The 22,043-nt window shown below is 41.9% G+C and overlaps 1 protein-coding gene across 2 annotated transcripts in view; it reads right to left on the reverse strand.

Moving 5' to 3' along the window:
• The window catches only part of mtus2b (microtubule associated tumor suppressor candidate 2b), a 45,980-nt gene that overhangs the window by 21,601 nt on the left and 2,336 nt on the right, over window positions 1–22,043 (reverse strand). For both annotated transcript variants that reach the window (XM_031297483.2, XM_031297482.2), the window contains exons 2-5: window positions 13,515–15,545; window positions 12,317–12,509; window positions 10,502–10,717; window positions 4,521–4,667 (exon numbers count right to left, since the gene is read on the reverse strand). In XM_031297483.2, coding sequence (XP_031153343.1) covers window positions 4,521–4,667; window positions 10,502–10,717; window positions 12,317–12,509; window positions 13,515–15,341 — 2,383 coding nt within the window. In that variant the 5' untranslated portion in view covers window positions 15,342–15,545. The remainder of the gene's footprint in view (window positions 1–4,520; window positions 4,668–10,501; window positions 10,718–12,316; window positions 12,510–13,514; window positions 15,546–22,043) is intronic.

Consider the following 22,043-nt stretch of genomic DNA (forward strand, 5'->3'; position numbering starts at 1 on the left):
CTAGAACCGCCCCTGGTTAAGGGTTAAGGGCCACCAAACTGCTCAAGATGCACAGTCAACAAACTCAACTTGGATTACTACTTTTTAACTCTGAGATAACATAGACAGAGTTGACCGACCATTTAGGTTAGCCTACTTTGTACGGACGTTAGTGATAACTAGCTTAGTGCTATTATGGATTTGTGTACGATCTGACATGAACACCTGCAAGAAGGAAATACAAACACGTATGGATTGTTGTGGATACAGCAGATGACGTGCATTGCTATGGATTATATCTTCCATGGATTATATCGGATTGCATGGAAAGGTAGGATGCCTGTGTATTTAATAATTGGTTTTCGGCGTCTGATGTGAGGCTCCGCCAAGTGAGGAGGTGTGTCAGCATCACCGTTAGCGCTACGTGACACAGATTAAATTTAGCTAGCTCCGTGCTGTCACTGACGTTGACAGACCTGAACCATCCCCACTTTATTTCAAAGATGTGTCATTTGTATGTTACGTGGTTTGGTGACAATTAAAAGCGGCAAACTTTGACAGTATGACAAAGCCAGAGTACAGTAACATCACGGTGGCACAGTAACATCTCTCTTGATGCCTGGCTAAACAAAGTCAGAACACCGTAACTCAACTTCAGCGTGCCGGAACAAAGGCAAAGAGCCGTAACGGCTGTTACGGCGTTCTGCTGTGGTTTCTCGTATCGTTTTGGATGTTACGGTTGTCATAGCCCTTTATTTTCTCGTTAAAACAATCAAATTGACCCACGATATTTATTCACATGATAAAAGAGGTCTCAAATAACCCAAAAATGACATTAACTCATTTTTGACCAAACATGATGTTACGGCGTTTTGCCTTTGTAGGGCAGAGTGGTGATGAAGATAACGTTACACACCTTTGGCCATTAAGTTCATAATCAAAGTTTTAATTTTTTATTTTACTTTGAATAATTAAGTATTTAATATCAGAAAATTACTTTTGATACTTTAGTACAGAACACATCAGATACTTTAAAGCAGCCATATTATGCTCATTTTCAGGTTCATAATTGTATTTTAAGGTTGTACCAGAATAGGTTTACATGGTTTAATTTTCAAAAAACACCATATTTGTGTTGTACTGCAGTGCTCTCTCTCACTGCTGCAGATCCTCTTTTCAGCTGGTCTCTGTTTTAGCTACAGAGTGAGACCTCTTTTCTTCTTCTTCTTCTTCTTCTGTACTATCTTTGATTGCACTGCACATGCCCAGTAGCTCAGATGTAGATCATGTCAGCTAGCTAGCTCCATAGACAGTAAAAGAAAGGCTGTTTCTACAACTTTGGTCAGTTACAAGGCAGGATTAGCTGGGAGACTTCTAAATGAGGGCGCACATGTAGGTAGTTCTTTTGTAGATTATGGTGAACTTGTGTGTGTTGTAGCAGTGCTTTGCTATTGAGAACTAGCGTTAGCATGCTAGCGTTAGCCATAGCGTTAGCATGCTAACGCTACGAGCTAATGGTTGCGGTTAGCCTGCTCGTTTTGGCTTGTGACGTCACAAGCCGTGCCGATTTTGAACAGCTCACCCAGAGACTGAAGGCAGGACACATTCAGAAACTGTATCTCACTCTAAACAGCAAGGATGGATTTTTTTCAAAGTTTGTATGTGTGTGGAAGCACCAGAGACACAACATAACACCCCAAATCCCAGAAAAAGTAATTTTTTCATAATATGGGCACTTTAAGACTTTTACTCAAGTAATATTCTAAAAGGGGACTTTACCAAAGTCATTTTCTGTGAAGATACTTGTACTTTTACTCAAGTATTGCTTTCAAGTACTTTATATAAGACTGGCTGGACCATGTGCTTTTGTCCCGATTCGATTCTTTCACGATACGTGGCTGCCGATCGGATTTGTATTGCGATTTAATTTATTGCGATTCTAGAAGTAATTGCGATTCAAAAGTACTGAGTATTGCAATTTCTTTTCCTTCTTTACAAAACCAAAAGTTGAATAGTACACTTCTAGAGACAATATATATCATGAAACATTTATGAAAATTAATCATTCACTAAAAAGAATGCACATCATCATTAGTAAAGTACATAACATCTATTTTTTGCATTCGCTCTGTTTTGCTGGAAACGGATATGATGTAGTCGCCGCCGGCGGTATCGCATAAACAGAAAATATTTACGTGAATCATTGGTAAAAAAAATAATACAAAATATTGATTCTGGGTAAAAGAATCGATTTTAAAAATCGTTGCAAAACAAACCACAATACAGCCTTAAATAAAAAAATTTCCACACCTACTGTGTGAACTGATGGAAATAGAGCTGAAGATCTTTGCCCCCCGACGGGTTTGGGCTCGTGCCGGGCTCGGGCTTGCGCTCCGGGTTGCGCGGTAAATGAGTGGTCAGGTGATGCGTTTCGATTAGCGCGAAAATGGATGCTGAGGAAGTGAAACGGAGGCTGGCCTCTGGAAATTACGTTTTGGTTGCAACGGCAAAGAAAGCAAGGTCTGAGGTGTGGAAAACTTTTGACCATGTGCATAATGAGAATAATGAGCCAGTGGCTGTGTGGGTCCGCACATTTGAATAATGTCGGGCTGTAAACGGGTTTGGGCTTTTAAAAAGCTGTCAATCAAAGTGTACTTTTCTCCGAATTCTGTAGGAGTCGGGCCTTGTCGGGCCTAACTTTTAAGGCCCGATTACAGCTCTAGATGGAAAAGAGGAAAGGTTTAGGTGCGGTCCATTGTGGTACAGTGTGGTACAGTGTGGGACAGTGTGATACAGTGTGGTATAGTCAGTGGCCACTAGCTGGAGCTGCTGCTCCACTTGTTCACACGGGTTCTGTAGCAGGAAGCTGAGGATGCTCCTGACTCACACAGGAATACACTCTGACCACTGGATGGTGTTGATGCTCCACATCCACTGATGCCGACACGAGCCACAGGGTGCAGCCACTAACAACAAAGACGCCTACATCAGCAGAGAGGGAGTACATATATACAGTATACGGTACTGTATCACTGCTGGGATGCAATGTTAAGCAACAGTTAAGATACACTGCAGAAGGAATCAGCTTTTAGGTTCATTATTTTTCATTCTGTATTCCTTTTTCTTCGAATCTAAAATGATATCCCCCACTGGGGAAATGAACACTGGGCGTTCTGTGGTTCTGTGGGACGCTTTGTGGTTTTTCAGCTCAGTATCACGCTCATCTAGCTCAGTTTTAGAGGCTTCGTTGTCTGTTAAATACAGAAAAACTCATTTTGATAATGATTCCTGTTTTGTCTGTAAAGTCATCCGAGGATGTTTTGTGCTGAAAGACAACATAATTAAATTGACTTATTATGTATAAATACCTTCAGAGACGAGACAAGGGACAACCGTGCTATTCATTCTCAAAGAGGCACCTAAATGTAACATTGATGGCCATCATTTTGCATCTCAAACACAAACAAAAATGCCCTGACAAAGACCTTGTAGTTGAAATTCAAACATTAGTATGTATAATGGGAACACATTTTTGCATTGTGGCAGAAATCTTACAATTTAGATTAGATAAATTAAATCAGTGGTTCCCAAAGTGGGGTCCGGGCACCCCCAGGGGTCCTTGAGGGGGTTCTAGTGGGTCCCAAGCAAAAAGGGGAATAATTTATTTACACTATTGTTCCATCCCTAAGTAACACAATGACAGAGTGTATGACTATTTTGGATATGGGTTCCATATACTTTCTGTAATAAAGCATCTAAAAGCAAAGATCCTATCAGATGGGGGTCCCTGGGAAAACAAATCTTGTCAGATGGGGGTCTGTGGTCTAATTTGTGTCAGTTTAGGACTCCTTGATGTGAAAAAGTTTGGGAACCACTGGATTGAATTACATACAGATTACCTATTAAGTGGCATCCAAAATTTGAATAGTTTACATTTTACATGCTGAGAAAGGTGAGATGTCAACTATTCCATTTAAACATACAGAAAATACAAGCCTGAGCATCTTATATGTAAATGAATTGCCTAAAGCAGTTTAGACACAAAAAAACATAAATTCTGTCATTCCTGACCGTGTTTACTTAATAAATTCTAATTTTTTCATGTTCATACACAATGCAGGCCCAGGTATGCACAGCACACCAGCATCTGTAAACTACCCTGCTGGGTAAATGTCTACCTGCTACCTTAACAGAGACAAATAACACATTGAAAACAGTCCTTTCTGTGAATGACATGCTGGACGTGAAACAGTGCTCTCATTACAGGGCTGGGGGCTGAGGAATGAATACCAGCATGTGAATTGAGGGCTACAGTTCATCAGTCGTCGTGTGCATGTACATTCCAATCCACCTCCCCCTAACAGTGCTGCTAGCACACACTCACATATCCAATCTCAAGGATCATGTGATCACAGGACATAGTGAGCTTGATCAGGGGGGGGTTGTGGAAACAGCAACAACAAGGATGCTGGAGATGCAACGCCACATAAACAAGCACTAAAAGGGTGAGCAGCAGATGCTTGTTTCCTCAGGCTACGTACCGAGCGGGGAGCAGTGCTGCGGCGGCAGGCTGCGGCGATGGAGGCTGGGGGCGTTGGGAGGGTGAGGCCGGCTCTGAGCGTTGGAGGCTTTGCTGGGGGGCGCTGTGGTGTTGTTGAGAGGTGTGTCGTCGCTGCCACTGCCCAGATCTGCAGAGCAGGAAGGATGACAGAGAACAGAAAAACATAGGCATGTGATTGTGTCAAAATGTTTAAAGGTTACTATTTACAGGGATGCATGGACCCTGTGACACTGAACAGGACTGAGTATGGACGGATGAATGGATACATCACTGGCATCTGCTTTCAGTCATTTCATGTTTCCACTTATTGTTTTGTTTGCTGTGTGACAATCAGGCAGTAGAAATGTTCAGCACCAGCCCACTCAGTGACTGTGAATTGAGACGTATTGGTCAATACTGGGCTGCACCAGTCTCACATTGCCAGACCCTCCTCCACAGCGCTGCGGAGGAAGGTCTGGCTAGTCCACACAGCATTCCGGGATGGGAGGAAAACGTGCTCTGGTTTATTGTCATTTCTTTAAACCAATCACAATGGTCATTGGCCACGCTAAGCAGCAGACAGAGCCACGGTGACTCTGCAAAATAGCCTCAGGAAGGAACTTGTTTTGGTGGAACGTGTACTTTAAAAAGTTGTTTTAGTCGTGCAACAAAAAAACTCAGATTGGACAGATAGCTAGCTGTCTGGATTTACCCTGCAGAGATCTGAGGAGCAGTTAACCATAGTCCTCAGAAATAGAAGCGAGTTTAAAATGCCAACACAAAGAAAGTGGGAAGTTAACAGACATCCAGCCAAAAACAGGGACATCCGGCGGAATTTACGGCGGAACCTGAGCAATCCTGGAAGTGGAACATCGTGGATATAGACTAGGGCTGCACAAACTCCAAAGACATTTGGTCCTTCTAAATGGTTCCATGAGTACAAAAATAAGTACGTAACTTGGCATGGAATATTATAGTGATGTCCAAATAAAGTTTCATGAACCATTAGTTGTATTTGATGATCCCACTAGATGGCGGTCTTGGTTTAAAGAAAAAAATGGTAATTCAGTGTGCTTTCAACCTTTTGTTGAACAGAGAGCTCCATCAAGTGGGCTCAGAAAATAAAGAAAATGGTTCATGAAGCTTTGTGAAAACATAATTTGGTAGTTGCATATTATGCTCTTTAAATTGCATTTTTTGTACATTGAGTCTTGTTTCTCATGATCAAAGCTCTAATTTGGTTTGGCAAAAAAATTAAACCCCCTGGGATTGGGGCATTGTAGCTTTAATTAGTCAATGCATTACTGTTTTTCATAATTTGTACATATACCACTGTAAATTACTTATTAATATTTTGTCCCTACTTTGTCCCAGTGAATCACCTCCCACTGACCTATAAAGGATCTTTTTTTTTTGGATCAAGTATCAGCAGATCATTATCTTTCCTTGGAGAGTAGTTTTTTCTAAACCGCAGAAATTCATTAAGACTAGCAAAAAGTAGAATGCTGCAAACATCTTAATTATTCATAACAGCTGTTATTACGCCTCTAGCTTTCTGTGGATATGAAAGGCTTTGGTTCAAAGACAAACTGAGGCTGTAACGAGGAGTAGTCCAACAGAAAAACATCACCAAGAACAAACATCCCCACCATACGGACAGGAGATTCCTCAAGTTGTTACACGCTGTTATTTTCTTTTACAAAATGTCATCAGGATATTCTCTCAACTGTCTCTGGATTCCAGCACTGTTTCCACAATTCAGCATTTAGGTTTGTGAAACCAGGGAAACCAGATAGCTCCAACTACTTATCATGAAATATTCAGCCCCTCAATCAATAACACTGCTGACAAATGCTGCACCTATAGGTGCCTCAGCACTCTCAGAGAGGAAAGAAGGACAGGTTGTGCCCTTGAATTAAAATATCCTTATTCTGATCGGAGAATTATTATGTCAGATGGGTCGAGGAGGCTGAAATCACAGATGAAACGGCAAGCTATTGCAGTAAAATGTTATTCATTTAAATTAAATATCAACTAAATTAAAACACGTTTGATGTCAAAATGTCCAGGGCCTGTGTGAAACCTCCGGTGGAATGACAGTAACTGGGAGAGTCTCACAGCAGATGCTTCTGTTGTCTGAAGGCGTCCTACTGAAATGAGGCTGAGCCAAGCAGCGGATTGGCTGAAGGAGACGTTTGGCGGTTGAGTCACACTGCTAAATGCTTGTTTCTAACCTGCATACAGTACCGATTCATCCCCAGATTCAAGCATCCTTCGACCAGTGTTACACCAGCAAGACGCAACAAGCACTCCACTCTGCTGGTGATGCAATGCTTATGCAAGTGAGAACCGACAGGTTAATATTAAATACAACAGTGTGTGCAGTTGCAATCCAGCTTATTTAAAATTTTTGAGGAATTTTTAATATAGCCTTTGAATGTGCAATTACCGTATGTTTTACTCCTCAATATTTCCTCTTAATCTAAATTCGTGTTTTCTACTGTCTTTTATGTAAGTGTTGAGTTATTGTATTTTAAAAAAAAGTCCATCTAGGGACGTGCATTGCAAATTAACTTAGGCTATAAATGCTGCGGTGTGTAGCATAGTTATACATATTTATTCCTATACAATTAAACATTAATAACAATAATAGAATTAGCTTTTCTCAAACAATCTGTCTGGCCTGTGTGGTGCAAATATTGGAAATACACAAATTCAGACAGGTAACGTGGGAATATTCAAATATATTTGTCATATTTTGTTTTTGTCGGATTAGTTTGATACAATTCTTTTTTTAATAACCAATCAGAAAAGTAAAACAAAGCGTGATGTGACATGTCTGCAGTAGGACGCCGATGTGAACTCTCGTATTGTGTTCGTTTAGGGAAATCCCTCAAGATACATTTTAGACAATGAGTGACCGTTTAACATGGAGCACGTTTTGAAGCTCTTTGTGAAAAGGCACAAAGTACTTTACAGTGAAACTGAAAGTGGTCTGAAACTGTTTTTATCAGATGTCCTCTTTACATGATTGACGAAAAAACAAAATTGCCCTTTCAGTCAAAGGATCGTAAAGACTTTGAAGAGAATAGTGTCTGGTGGTCTTTTTTCTTGCAGGACACGGCAGGGATGGGATTGATCCACAGGAATCTGAAACTGACCCTATGTTCGAGTAGAACTACATGAAGCAGGTAATTTAAAAAAAATCAGGCTCTTCTGGCACCACCTACAGCCTGTAGTGCGATTTGCAAAAATTCACCGCTCCCTGTTCAGATGCACCAATCAGGGCCGGTGGGGGGGTGTCTAACTGCGTGTCAATCACTGCTCATGCACACGCATTCATTCTCCCTTGTGGGGGGAGGGGCTTAGGAGACAGTTTTGGGCTTTAGCGGAAAGGGGGGAGGGACTGAGAAGTTGTTGATGTTCAAATTTTTTGGCTAAGTCCTGGATCTTCACAATCCTACCTACAGCACCTTTAATATTCATGGCATGCCAGATTAACATAACTACATTACATGTCATTTAACTGACGCTTTTATCCAAAGCGACTTCCAATTAAGTGCTTTCAACCCTGAAGGTTCAAACTCCAGACAACAAGGAGGAAGTGCAAGTACATTAGCTTTAAATAAGCAAAGCTACAAAGAGACATATGACAGTGCAGCTTCAAGAAAAAAACAAAAAAAAAAAACATAGCTATATCATGTCTATAAAAGGTCACAAAATAAGGATCAAGGCAGCATTCAAATTGCTTGTTTTGTCTGACCAACAATTCAAAATCCAATATATTTACTTAATCCAATATATTTACTTACTGCAGCAAATCTTTAAATTTAAGAATCAGGAAACAATGCATGTTTGGCTTTTTTTTACTTGATAGACAACTTCAATGATTCATTTTGTGTAAATCGAAAACCCAATTGCAACTGTTTTAACACTAATACATAGTGTCTTTCAACTTGTATCTTGACATCCAAGTAGCACATAGTACAGTACAACAGACACCACTGAGCTAACTGGACAGATGAATTCCAAATGTCGCCAGCGTCCTGATGTTCATTATGGAAGGATGTACTCACTCCCAGTCCCACGGTTTAGCTGAGGTGCATCCCCGGGGAATGTGGCTGCATTGGAGGCATACGGTGGCATTCTAATAGAGTAGCGCTGTCAGAGCCAATAGCCTGAAGGGAAACACTGCCATGCAAGCTGCCAGTCATGTGTATGCTGTCTGAGCTACTCCCAAAGCGCTTTACTATCTGGTAGACACCCAACTATTCACTAAAGCAGCTGAAAGGAACACAGCAAATGTGTAATTCCTTTACAAATTTAACAACAGCTCCACAGAGAAACTAACAGAGACAACAATGGCAATAAAAGGGCAGAGAAGGCCACACTTACATGACTGCAGCTTAGCATCTGGAGCTGTGGTTGTTTTCTGAAGAATCAGTGTTAAAAATGGTACAAAATGACCCAGTAAAGTGTACATTGGAGACTTTTAGGAGGGAAGCTGAAGCGCAAAGAAAGACCATTATTTCTGACTTGACTGTAGGGAAAGTTTGAGGAGGAGATCCACGGGCAAGAAAGAGGTTGGGTCGGAGGTGTCGGTGGTAAAAACAGCTTCACAGATAATCCTGTCATACCACACCCTGACTCTCTCTGTTCCACATATATTGCAGCCACCGGCACCACCTTTTCATTTAACAGATTATAAATAGGGAAGAAGAGACTGCTGCTGACACGTGAGGCAGTTTCTATGGTTAAGGCTGGGGGGGGGGCAACCCTGCATGAGACAACAGCTGTTTTCTTTTTCGCCCCCCCCTCCCCCTCAGTCTGAGGGCATGCACCAGAAGCTTAAAGAAGCAACTGAATTCCAGCAGGTCAGAATAAGACAAGACATAAGTAAAAGTGGAGAGCAGGGAAAGGCAGCAGTCAGCTGTCAAGGCTGGAACAAATGTGGTGACACTTGAGAGCACAGTCAGTACAGATGCCACAGGGACACTTCTGCCTGTGCAACAGACCAGTCTTTTTAAATTTATTTGATCAGATAGTGATAGATGACATGCAGCAAAGGCCCGCCGGAGGGATTTGAACCCAGGCTGCTGCCAAGGACTACATGGGGCGCAAGTCTACCAGGTAATCTAGAAGTTCCCCCTGCAACAGCTCAATCTTAAGCTTTTCTGGACATCTATTTTGGGTGATTGGAATGTATTTGATTTGATTTTGGTCGGTTTATATTTATGTTGATAGCTACCAATGTAAAGATTGATTCAGCACAGCTGTTTGAGGTGGCACTTTGTGACTCATTCAGACAGGATCAGGGGATGAATGTGAAAACGCAGGAGGGGAAAAAAGTGATTTTCTTCACAGTACGTCTAAGCATTTTTACACAGTGGTTGCTCTGAGTCAGCACTCTGAACAAATGAATCTGCAGTAGCTCCATGTTGGAACAGAACACATTATATTTAGTAAAATCTGTAATGAACTGGCAATTTCGCAGCTTGTTCTGACACATTTCTTATATCTCTGTTACACTCAGAGACACTCAGCTTGTCAAGTGAATTGATTTCTCTAGATGAAGGCCGCAGGAAGCTTGGGACTGTGCGCTGGGATCTGATCCAGATAAAATGCTGCAGTATGCAGGCTGAGGGGAGGAGAGGGACTTACAGATTTCTTCATCGAAACCTCTGTGGTGCAGCAGCTTTCAGCTCCTACTCGGGATAAATGAATGAAAAATGAAAGGAAGTGACTGGCTGTTACTATGGCAACTGAGGATAGCAGGGGCAACCACAACTACTGCTGAACTAACGAGGAGATGTAGATGTGATATATCACACAGGCACATCAAACAGAAATATATTTCTGTCTGTGTGATATTCCACATCTACGTATTTTCACGAGTTGCACATTATAAGCTAAAGTAGTAAACTTGTGTAACTGTGTGTAACTGTAATTCATATTAAATGTATGGAGAACAGCGTGACTCACGCTGAGAGGCTCGGCAGGGATCACTGTGACCGCTGTCGTTAGACTGGGTGCTGGACACAGACGAGACACTGGAGCTCCGGACGAAACCGAAGGTGGCTAGACGGGCAGCTGGCAGGGCGGTGAAGCCTGGAGGACGAAGACCAGACTGGCCTGGTTTCACCAGGACGCTCTTAGGGGTGGCTTCTGGACCTCTTTCTCCTGACCTCTTTTGCTCTCCTAGAGGTAGATGGGAAAATATTAGTGGGTAAATCTACAAGACCATACTGAGATAGGGGCCACACTTTCTGTTTCTAGGTTATATTCTGATCCCAAAACATAAAGAGTATAGAGGTCAAAGTAATAAATATATGATCTTATGAAATCCAATCTTTGAAGCTATATTGTGTAGTTTCTGTCGCCCCCATGAGGAATTCTAAGTAATGACAACAAAACTGTCGTCGCGTCCACATGATACAAGCCTTCCGTGATCGCACACAGCTTCCCCCCCCCCCCCCCCACGCAGTTGCTAGTAGCCAAGGAGGACACGGAGGATTAAAAAAACATGGACTCTTCTGAAAAGGTAATTATCTTCACTGGAGTTTCTGCGCGGGAAAGTCACCAGACGCCACAATCTTCTGAACATAGTCATACTGAGAAATACAGAGAGACGGCAACGGCTTGAATGGAACGGACATTCATTAATATCAAAAAGTTACACACTAAAGCTTTAAACCTAAATTCCATGAATTACTTAAAAATGGGCAATTGTAGATAAAACATGTTTTCTTTCCTGATCTGCAGTTTTTTTCCTGACCGCGCCCCTTTAGTGTAACTAAACTTCTTAATGGACTGAATTGACATAACTTCATGATCATGATTTGATTATTATTATTATACAGTAGCTGCAGATTGAGTTAGTAGATCCTTGCTCATTGTAATGAGAAAAAAATGACTATTTACTCATATATAAATAATGGCTCAAGATTTATTGGGAGGGAATATGCAAGAAAACCAGAGTAAAAAAAAAAGGATTCATGTCACTTTCACTAATCACATGCAGCTACAAAGACGACACACATACATGGAAACATAACAACCTTCATTCATTCAGTGAGGAAATTGCACATAAATCAGAGAGCACCATATGTAGAAGCTGTCTAGATTATGATTTATAATGTGAGCAGGTAGAAATAAGCAGTGCACGTGGGTAGAATGTGTGTTACATTGCTATCAAATGCTTTGCACTTCAAAGAGTTTAAGGTGCCAAAAGCCAAGCATCATCCATAAAGCATGACGGGGTGGGGGATTAGGTAAACCATCCAGCGAGCCAAAGATGATCACTTCTCTGCAGCTCAAAAAGAAGAGGATGGGATGTGCACAGAATATCAAAGTGTGCATAAAATTATTTTCCCACAGTGGTCTAAATGGGTTCAAACTGTTCTTTGTTTTGAAACATAAGCATGTAAGTATGCAGCATGTTAAATATGCTTCTGTGTTCTCTTATTTAGGATAAGACACAATTTTGTCAGTTTACACTGAAATTAATTTTGCGTTCCCGAGCAGCTCTGCTCAAAAAGAAGAAATAAAAAGAAAAATAAATACAGAGTTAGACAACAATTATACATATAGTACAAAGATGAAGACATATCAACAGCCATGCCAAAGAAACATGATATCCTCGGGTCCAGATCTTAATTGGGAGGACACTGATTTTGGTTTAGCAACAGGATAGACTGATCTTAACTTTCTTAATCCCATTGAAAAAACATAGCATATGCCGACACCATGTGTACATTTTGACTTTGAACCGATTAAACCAGCAGATCACCATCTCACCTGCAGGGTCCTGGTAGCCTCGGGCAGCCGGTGTGGCTGCCTGAGCACACTGGCCTGGGGGCGGCGCTGACCTTTGGCCTGTCTGTTGAACTCTTGTCTTGGCTGCAGGCTGCCTGGAGACCGCCCCTAACCCCAGCTGAGGCCTCAGAGCTCTGGGTGAGCGGTAGACACTGCCTCCTTCTTGGGAAACAGGCTGGGGAGGAACATTACAAATACAGTTATCATAATAAATATTTCAGTTGACGGGCAATAAGAATCAGAATCAGAATACTTCATTGATCCCCTCAGGGAAATAGTTAAGTTGGGCAAAAATAAGAGTAAGAAAAAGTATAAAGTAACATAACTAAAGTGCAAGAAATAAAAAGTTGTGTAAAAGTAAGGTAAGATTAGGTTAAAAAGATTGTGTTGCTATACAATGGATTGTGAAAATGCTATTGGAGTAAAGTGTGAACATACAGTAAATAAAGTCCAGTTTGAACAAAACTAAAGTACAGTGTGAAGATAAGCAGCAGCACTGAACAAGTGGCTGAAACATGTCAGACTACAACGATGTCAGGTGTTGCACGTGTAACTTACAAATTATTGCACCGAGGAATTATTGCACATAATTGTCCAGGAATATTTACATAATAGAGATGTGATATGGATAATATCATTCATTTGTATTATGGAGTGCAATGATAAACTAGATTATTTCACTTATAACTACATTAGGCTGTGACATTGTGATTGTATGTACTGATATACCCATTTTGTGACCCTAAATCAGAAAGTGAGGCTGCAGAAGCAAAGAGCACCCTATTACTCCAACAGACAAGAGCTGTATCCCAGGAAACGGGGCCACACCAAGATTAGCCTCTTAACCCCCTACAAGACTTCTTCTGCATTTAGCAACTGTGACATTTATTGTTGGCATTACTGTTAGCTTAGATGCTAATAGACTGCACACAGGCCTTGTTTGTGTCTTTACATTTAGGCGGTCAACAATTTCAACAACTCAATGTTAATGCTTCATAGTTTGAAACATTGAGATTTCATTGGTGAAATTGAATTTTTCCTTCTTCCACTAAGTGGTTAAAACTTTTGCATTTCTCGGATATTTTGTCAATTGCATGTTACTGTACCTTTTTTTTGCTTCAACCACTAATAAATGAAGTTGTGTCATGTACGTGTATCAAATCAAAAGTCCATTTCTCACCTCTTGGAGATATTTCTCAGGCATATCCTCATGAAAACTGCCCGACTTTCCACTCAGCCTTTGAGGGATGGTGCTGCTTGGAGGTTTCGCCCCAGTCCCAGCCATGCCTGGAGTATAGTACCCCGCCTTTTGCATCTCCTGTCGATATTTGTCAAACAGCAGGTTGGAGGAACATAGCACCGGCGTGGATTTAGGTTGAAGACCAACCTTTGGATCTTTATGAGCTGGTGGGCTGGAGTAAGAAGATAGTCTTAGTGGGAGTGTAGAGGCTTCCAGCGGGGCATCTGTCCCTTGGGGTTTTGCTTGGGGATTCTTTCGAACGTAGGTGATGATTTTTGGTCTGACATTTTTAGGCTTCTGAGGAGGAGAAGACCTCCTGGGTTCAGGCTCTTTCTGCTGACACGTGACAGGTTTTGGGATGCAACTGCTCAAACCTGTCTTACCTGGTAGTTTGACTGTTTGACTTAATGCTCTCTGAGGGGAGTCACTGCGCTCCAAGCTCAGTGCCCTGCCGCTCTGGACCTTGGCTGGAGAGCCAGGCGGTCGTCTCTTGGGGGAACAGGAAGTTATTTTCGGGGAGGTGGGAGTTGCTGGCCGACTGGGGCTTCCCCATGGCTTCCTTCTCTCCAGACTTGAAGAGCCGGAGGTGACTGGAGTCTCAAAAGAGCCCTGCTTTTTGGAGGTGTTATCAAAGGAGAGCTGCTTCTTGAAAGTATTCTCAAACGATGGCTGCTTTTTAAAACTCTTGTCAAAAGAGTTTTGATTTTTCAACGAGTTATCAAATGATCCTCGTTTCTTTATGGCTTTGGATTCAATTGATGACTGAGTCCCTTTTGTACCTGTTGTGGGTGGGCCGTGGTTCATGTCAGGGGCCTCATCAGCTTGTGTGCTTTTATCCATTTTAGTGCTTTCTTCATGTGATGTTTTTGCATTGGGTAAACCCTTGTGCTCTGCTCTTCTCATTTGATCACAGTCTCCCTCTGGGACGGTATTGCCTGCTTTATTTCTCTGGTTATTGATCTTTCTGTGCTCATCAATGACATCCTTACACGGAATAACTCTGTTGCGCACTTGTGCCTGTGATGCCGCATCCTCTGAGTGAACTGTTGAATTCAAATTCATGTCCACATCTTTCCTGTGTATTGTGCTTTTCCCAGGGGAGAAGGGAGGGTGATCAGCTCTTTGAGAGGCCTTGCCAGTCTGGGAAACCAGAGTCACATCTTCTGAGATGGTTGAGTAAGGACAAGAGGCAATGTGCCAGGAGTCTGTTGTCTGGCTCCTGCCAGCAGTGTCCATAGCAGTGTCCATGCTTGAAATGGTGGACAGACAGGACACAAAAACATCGGTTTCTGAGCTTAACTCAGTCCTGGACGCCTCCCTGCTCTCAGAGACACGAGAGGCATTGGATTCCTGCTCACTGGCGCCATGCAGCATGGACTTTCTCTCTTCCCTGCTCTGATTATCTGTCACCTGTTCTACTCTGGCTTTGCAGCATGGTGAAGGCTTTTGTTGAAGCTCTTTCTGGTCTGTAAGCCCGACAAAGTCCTCTCCATCCTCAACCAGGTAGGCCTCCAGCTCCTGACACTCCAGCATCTCAAACTCAGCCAGCTCGGGGTCGTCACACTGGGAGTCCGTACCCCAGATGATGACTTTGTCCTGCTGTGCTGTTTCAGTCGTCAGGCCAGAAAGCGTGCCAGTGTCACCCGCCATCCCGTCATCCTCTGTCCGGATATCATTGGCGTTGGCATCCCCTTCAGCCAGCACACCACCCTGCTGGTTGTTGTTCCCTAACTCCCTCTCACCGAAATGCTCTCCTCGCTCGCTCATTTTGAAAACAGCTCTGAGTTTACAGCGTCCTCGAGAGCACTTCCAAAATCAATCAGCCATTACGAGAAAGGTCTGTCTACCCATCGAAGAGTCTTAGTGGCACAGCAGGAGCCTAGATTGGATTTTCACATTTCGTTCCAGTAATCAGAAAGTCTAATATCATATCTGATTTGGAAGATCCTCATGACATCTTGGGTCCTTGTCCTGTATAAAAACAAAAGATAACAAATTACAATATCAAAATATTAGAGAGGTCAGACACACAAGTATTGAACAGGTGTAAGCTGTTTTAAAAGATTCAGAGCCCTCGGTGAACTATTGTCAGGGGCCCCAGATTTTTTAGCAGCACCCCTGTAGAAGACACAGAACCATTAGTATCTTAAATCTCAATAGCTTCCCGCTTCCTCTGAAGTGCATTTCATGCAATGTAACTGAATTCTATACTTAACTAGTAAAATAATCTACTCTGGAGTAAATCAGATCACTGTGAACACTTATTGTAACACGTGTTCTCAGATCTGTGTGACAGAATGGGATTCTGTCTGATCCAGTCTCAGTAGCAAACCATGAATGTAGGATTGCAAAATGCCAAACTAGAACCTTACTAGTGGCTTGTTATTTGCCCAAAATATTTTCTTCACTGGCTGAAAGCTGACCGATCATACCAGGAGAATATCATACAGATAGGCTTTTAACAAAACATTATTTATCAAGAGAACCAGAGATCTGTCCTATAAACAGTGCCTGGACTGGTCCAAAAAAAGGTGCCAGCACCCTAATTCAGCAGTTGCAGAAGAATCGGACTGAAATAAGAGGATCACGACATGGTGCCGCTCCTCAGCCACAGCAGGAAACTCAGAGAATGGAGCGTAACAGCTTTGTTTCCCCCACTGAGACTTTTGCAATGTCACAAGCAATCCATAATCATCCTGTGCTCAGATTTAAAATTAAGACATGACTGCAGGCAGTGCCTGAATTGGACCAAGGAAGGTGCCAGTACCCCATGACATGATCATAGCATGTATCTTGGATATATTTATATTCTTAAAGCAGCCATATTATGCTCATTTTCAGGTTCATAATTGTATTTTAAGGTTGTACCAGAATAGGTTTACATGGTTTAATTTTCAAAAAACACCATATTTGTGCAGTGAGAGAACTCTCTCTCACTGCTGCAGATCCTCTTTTCAGCTGGTCTCTGTTTTAGCTACAGAGTGAGACCTCTTTTCTTCTTCTTCTTCTTCTTCTGTACTATCTTTGATTGCACTGCACATGCCCAGTAGCTCAGATGTAGATCATGTCAGCTAGCTAGCTCCATAGACAGTAAAAGAAAGGCTGTTTCTACAACTTCAGTCAGTTACAAGGCAGGATTAGCTGGGAGACTTCTAAATGAGGGTGCACATGTAAGTAGTTCTTTTGTAGATTATGGTGAACTTGTGTGTGTTGTAGCAGTGCTTTGCTATTGAGAACGAGGTAGCATGCTAGCGTTAGCATGCTAGCGTTAGCATGCTAGCGTTAGCATGCTAGCGTTAGCATGCTAACGCTACGAGCTAATGGTTGCGGTTAGCCTGCTCGTTTCAGCTTGTGACGTCACAAGCCGTGCCGATTTTGAACAGCTCACCCAGAGACTGAAGGCAGGACACATTCAGAAACCGTATCTCACTCTAAACAGCATGGGTGGATTTTTTTCAAAGTTTGTATGTGTGTGGAAGCACCAGAGACACAACATAACACCCCAAATCCCAGAAAAAGTGATTTTTTTTCATAATATGGGCACTTTAAAGTATATCTTGTAGGGGTGACCCCAAATGTTTATCGTGTTTTAAGCAAATCATGATTTATAACCTGTTTTATTATAAATATCAGCCTTTTAATAATACTGTTAATAACAATTAGAAGCAAAGGTACTTATGTGGACAAAAATCAGAAGTGCTGGTACTCAGTACTGTTGAGTACTGGCCCATTTCAGTCACTGCCTTTAAAAGTCTTTGTTTTATAGCCAACAATATGAATTTTGCTGGATGATATTGCCATTTGTAAGTAAGTAAGTAAAATGTATTTTATAGAGTGCTTTTCACAGATACAATCAGTCAAGTGCTTTGTGTTGATTTGTTTGTTGACACTAATGTCTCTACCTGTGTCTGTGACTAACAGACAAAGGGCCCTATTTTAACGATCTAAGGCGCAGGTGCGTTTAGGGGGTGTCCAAATCCACTTTTGTTTGATGGCGGAAAAAAGGGTCCGTGCACCGGGCGCATGGTTCAAAAGGGTTGTACTTAGTGTCTTCATTAATTCATAGGTGTGTTTTGGGTGTAACATGCAATAAACCAATCAGAGATCATCTCCCGTTCCCTTTAAAAGCCAGGCGCGTTTGTACCTTGGCGCATTGCTATTATGATGGCGGATTTGCCCCGTAATATTTTTATTTATAACCTTTTGCATGTTTATGTGTTGCTGCGCTTCCCTGTGTGTGTTACAAGCATAGTGAGCGCGTGGTGTGCATAAGCCTAGGCACATTTTACTAATGCGCTGTGAAAATAACAATGAAATGCTGCGCTATTGACTTTAGACCAGGTTTTTGTTGGTCAATGGACGGTCTTAAAATAGCAAAGACACTTGCGTCGGGCTTTGCGCCCCGCTGCGCCGGGTGCTAGATAGGGCCCTAGATGTCTTCTGCTTCTGCTTAACCATCAGCCTTGCAGTGTAGATTGAGATTGTCAACAAGATCATTTACATTCTGCAACTGTCATTGGCATTGTCTACTTTATGATCCCATGCATGTTCCCTCTGCATCAGTCATTGCTTACTGTTCCCTTCACTGCTGTAAATACATCAAATGTTACCAAACCTAGAACATGAAGTAAACAGCCGACAATGACACAACAACATGTCATTGTTTGAGACGAAAAGAAACATCTTTTTGATTTTCTTGCAGAGGAGCTCTGTGGTTGTGGCATAATGACAGCATGCTGCGCTGTGGGGCAACCAGGAGGCGGTTAAGTCTGTTTGCTACTACATTAGCAATGAATGGCTTCACATTTATGGTGTTTACATGTAAGCATGTGTGTGACAGGCCGTCTCTGGACTCTGGTGCTGCTGGTGGTTTTTGGAGTTCTCCTAGTGAGGGCTTACTGCCTGTATCTACAAAACAGAATGCACTTACTATTAAGTATGGGAGCGAGTGATCTCTAGACACCAGAAGTCATGAGGAACTGTGATACTGATGTGGAACTTTTAAGTGTGGAAAATATATCTGTCTGTACCATGTGGGACTGACTTCCCTGCTGAGATCATGATAGGGGAATTTATTGAGTTCAAGACTGTCAAAATGAATTTAATGTTTTGGAGCACATGGTCTGGCAGCTCCCTTCTGATTATAAGAGCTGTATTTAATAATTGCTATGGGGGTATGGGAAGCTCACCTGGTAGAGCGCACGCTCATATGTAAAAGTTTACTCCTCGACGCTGGCATTTCAACTCCAACCCACGGCCCTTTGCTGCATGCCATTCCCCCTCTCTTTCCTCTTTCCCCTCTTCAGCTATCCTTTAAAAATAAAGGCCTAAAATGCCCAAAAAATAATCTTACAAACATAAATAGCAATAATGAAACTGCCTACAGAGATGAGGTGAGTAATTTGATCTTGTGGTGCAACAGAAATAATTTGTCTCTCAATGTTGGGAAAACTAAGGAGGTCATTTTAGAAAGAACAAACCCACACATACACCTGTCCTTATTAACAACTCTCCAGTTGAAACTGTTAACACCTTTAGATTCTTAGGCATCCACATTTCAGACTCCCTCACATGGTCCTTCCATATCAACTGTGCCATTAAGAAGGCACATCAGAGGATTTATTTTCGGAGGTCTTAAGAAATATGGTATGTCCCTTAACATTCTACAGAACTTTTACCGCTGTACAATTGAGAGTATACTGACAGGCAATATTGTAGTGTGGTTTGGCAGGGCTACTTCACATGACCTTAATCTTCTGACAAAAGTAGTCAAGACTGCATCTAAAATCATGGGGGTTCCACTTGAATCGCTCCAACACATGTACTGGAAACGCAGCACTAAGAAGGCACGAGGTATTATGCAGGATTCTAGTTATCCTGCATACAATCTCTTCTCCCACCTTCCACCAGGGAGACGTTTGCAGAGCATCCCAACACGCACAACACGTTTTAGGGATAGTTTTTACCCCCAGGTAGTAAGGTTATTGAACGATAGCACAACAGGAAGGAGGGCTGTGGTCTGAATTTAGTCACTTATGTCTATTGTGTTTGGATATTCCTAGATGTTTTAAATGTTATTATGTTTTTAAAATTGTTATTATTGACTGGTGCTGAGAGAGTGCCAAGGCACATTGTATTTCATTGCTGTGGTACTTCGTACTAATATGCATATGACAATAAACATGAACTTGAACTTGAAATAGAAATAATTGCTATAGATTATTAGCAGCAGGTGTGTTCACTTGTTCTGATATTTAGGGTCTCTGATTAGTTCTTTAGTATACATTGGAAAAATCCAGTGTTGCTCCATCTCTGCTGTTTCCCTTCATGTCTTTAGCCAAAAGCACATAATGATGTCTGCAATTGACCTATTTCCTGAGTGGCCTCTTATCCAGTAGAGAGAGACCTTTACCGGACGCTCAAAAGCACCTGCACATTAAGTTCCCATCTCGTCAAATTGCTATTATTCAGCTCTGGTTGTCAAGTTCAGCTACATGTAGGTACCATACATTCACTTTTAACAACTGAAAATTAAATTAAAAACTAACAAAAAACATTCTCATTTTTTACACTTAAGTGGTCAATTCAATTTTATTTATAGTGACAAATCATATTTATGATATCGGGACACTCTGCAGATGGAGTAGGTCTAGACCGCACTCTATAATTTAGAGACCCAAACCCCCCCCCAAAGAGAAAGCATCTAATGCTGCAGAGTGGGACACAGAGACAGTCATAAAGTCATATCATAGTGGTCATAACTGTTTAAAATGGCCTTGGTAGTTTTTGTGCCTACCTACTTATTTCAAGTCACAAAAACTAAAGGAAATAAAAGATATTTTATTTCAGGTATGCAGTAGTAGCCTAAAAAGGGATGTCATCAGGACTGAAAATAGAAGCGCAAAACAAATACCTGTTTCAAACAGCTTGGGGCGAAAGCACTCCATGGAGTTTTGAACCCCCACTGTCAACTTCAAGGCAGCGCTGCGATTGTGATTGCGATTGTGGACTTCAATGCACCTAACCCTAACCTTATCCCTAACCCTTGCGCCTTCCATGCAGCGCTGCCTGGAAGAGGACATAGGGGGCTTAAAACACCAAACACCGGCGAAAGCAGAGCTAAACTGGTGAATTCTCTTTGTTTTATTAGTCCTTGTTAGACTCATCATCTGATTAGCATGAAACCTGACTGACTACTGATCCACCTCATCTCTTTGCTCCCACATTATGCCCCAACAAATCCACTTGCACAGCAGGAAGTAGCATCTCATTTCCCTTCTTATGAAAATAAATCTCTTGTGTCATATTAGTTTGCTGCATGCTCAGAACAAGGAGGGGAAATACTATCGGTTACAAACCACATGCTGTGTTTTGAAATGCAAAGAGGGCCCAAAGACAGCAGTGTGTTGTTTAAAGTGCAGGCCAACACACTACACTAAATGCTGTCTCAGCACCTGCACTGCAGATTCCCTTACACCTGCCTCCCCCCTGCCTCCCTCTCAGGTCTCCCACAGCACTGTATGGTTACCACATAACGAACACGAACTCCCTCTGGGTAACCAAACAACCGATGAAGCTTCGGTTAAGATTCTTGCTTGTAGTATGCTGTCAAGAGATGAAAAATTGGATAAATGAAGTCTTGTTTCAAGAGAGAAGCTGCAATATGGTAACAGGATTGTTTCTGCTGCGGGCAGCCAGGATACTTCTCCATCCCTTAAATTGATTTACAATTCCAAATCGTTGCAGTGCAGACAAGCGTACACAGTAACAACAGTACTGAACGGCATATGACGCTCATACTTCAAGACAATGGAAGATAAGAAATATCAAGGATCCAATAAACAACTTGGGGACAGATCGTCCACATATCTGGCACCACTTGATCTAAATAACTTGTCAAATGACAAAAACAAACAAATGGAAGTTAAACTAATGCTAATATCTAACATCAACATCTCTCAGAATCACAAAATGGACCCTTGCTGGCTTTAAGGAATCCTATTTTACCCTACCTGCCCTACTTTTGTGAGTCAAGTTCACATTTTTTCATACTGTGGATTTCATTAATGTTCTGCTTCACAGTCTCCCATGCTGGATGAAATCCAAGCAGTACTGAGATAATGAACTAAAATAACTTTTTAATTCATTTCAACCTTGTTCTCTTCCCAATTCTCTGGAGAGCTGTCCTGGCAGGAAAGAGCAGGATGCTGCTAGTCTCACTGACTGAAAAAGTGCAGCGCAAGTACTCTGATCCACTGATATTCTTCACTTCCATTTACCACTCCTTAGCTATTTCCACTCCCACAGCACATACGGGTCTAAAATCTAATCTGACTTGTGATCATATGTATTAAATGCACTATCCATCTTTGTAATATTCAATAGGCTACAGTATATCACATAATTATCAGTTTTATGCAATGAGAGAATTAGGACAGAAAGAAAGGAACAAAACAAATGTGTAATCTC

This window comes from Sander lucioperca, chromosome 5 (genome assembly GCF_008315115.2).
Source record: "Sander lucioperca isolate FBNREF2018 chromosome 5, SLUC_FBN_1.2, whole genome shotgun sequence".
NCBI lineage: Eukaryota > Metazoa > Chordata > Actinopteri > Perciformes > Percidae > Sander > Sander lucioperca.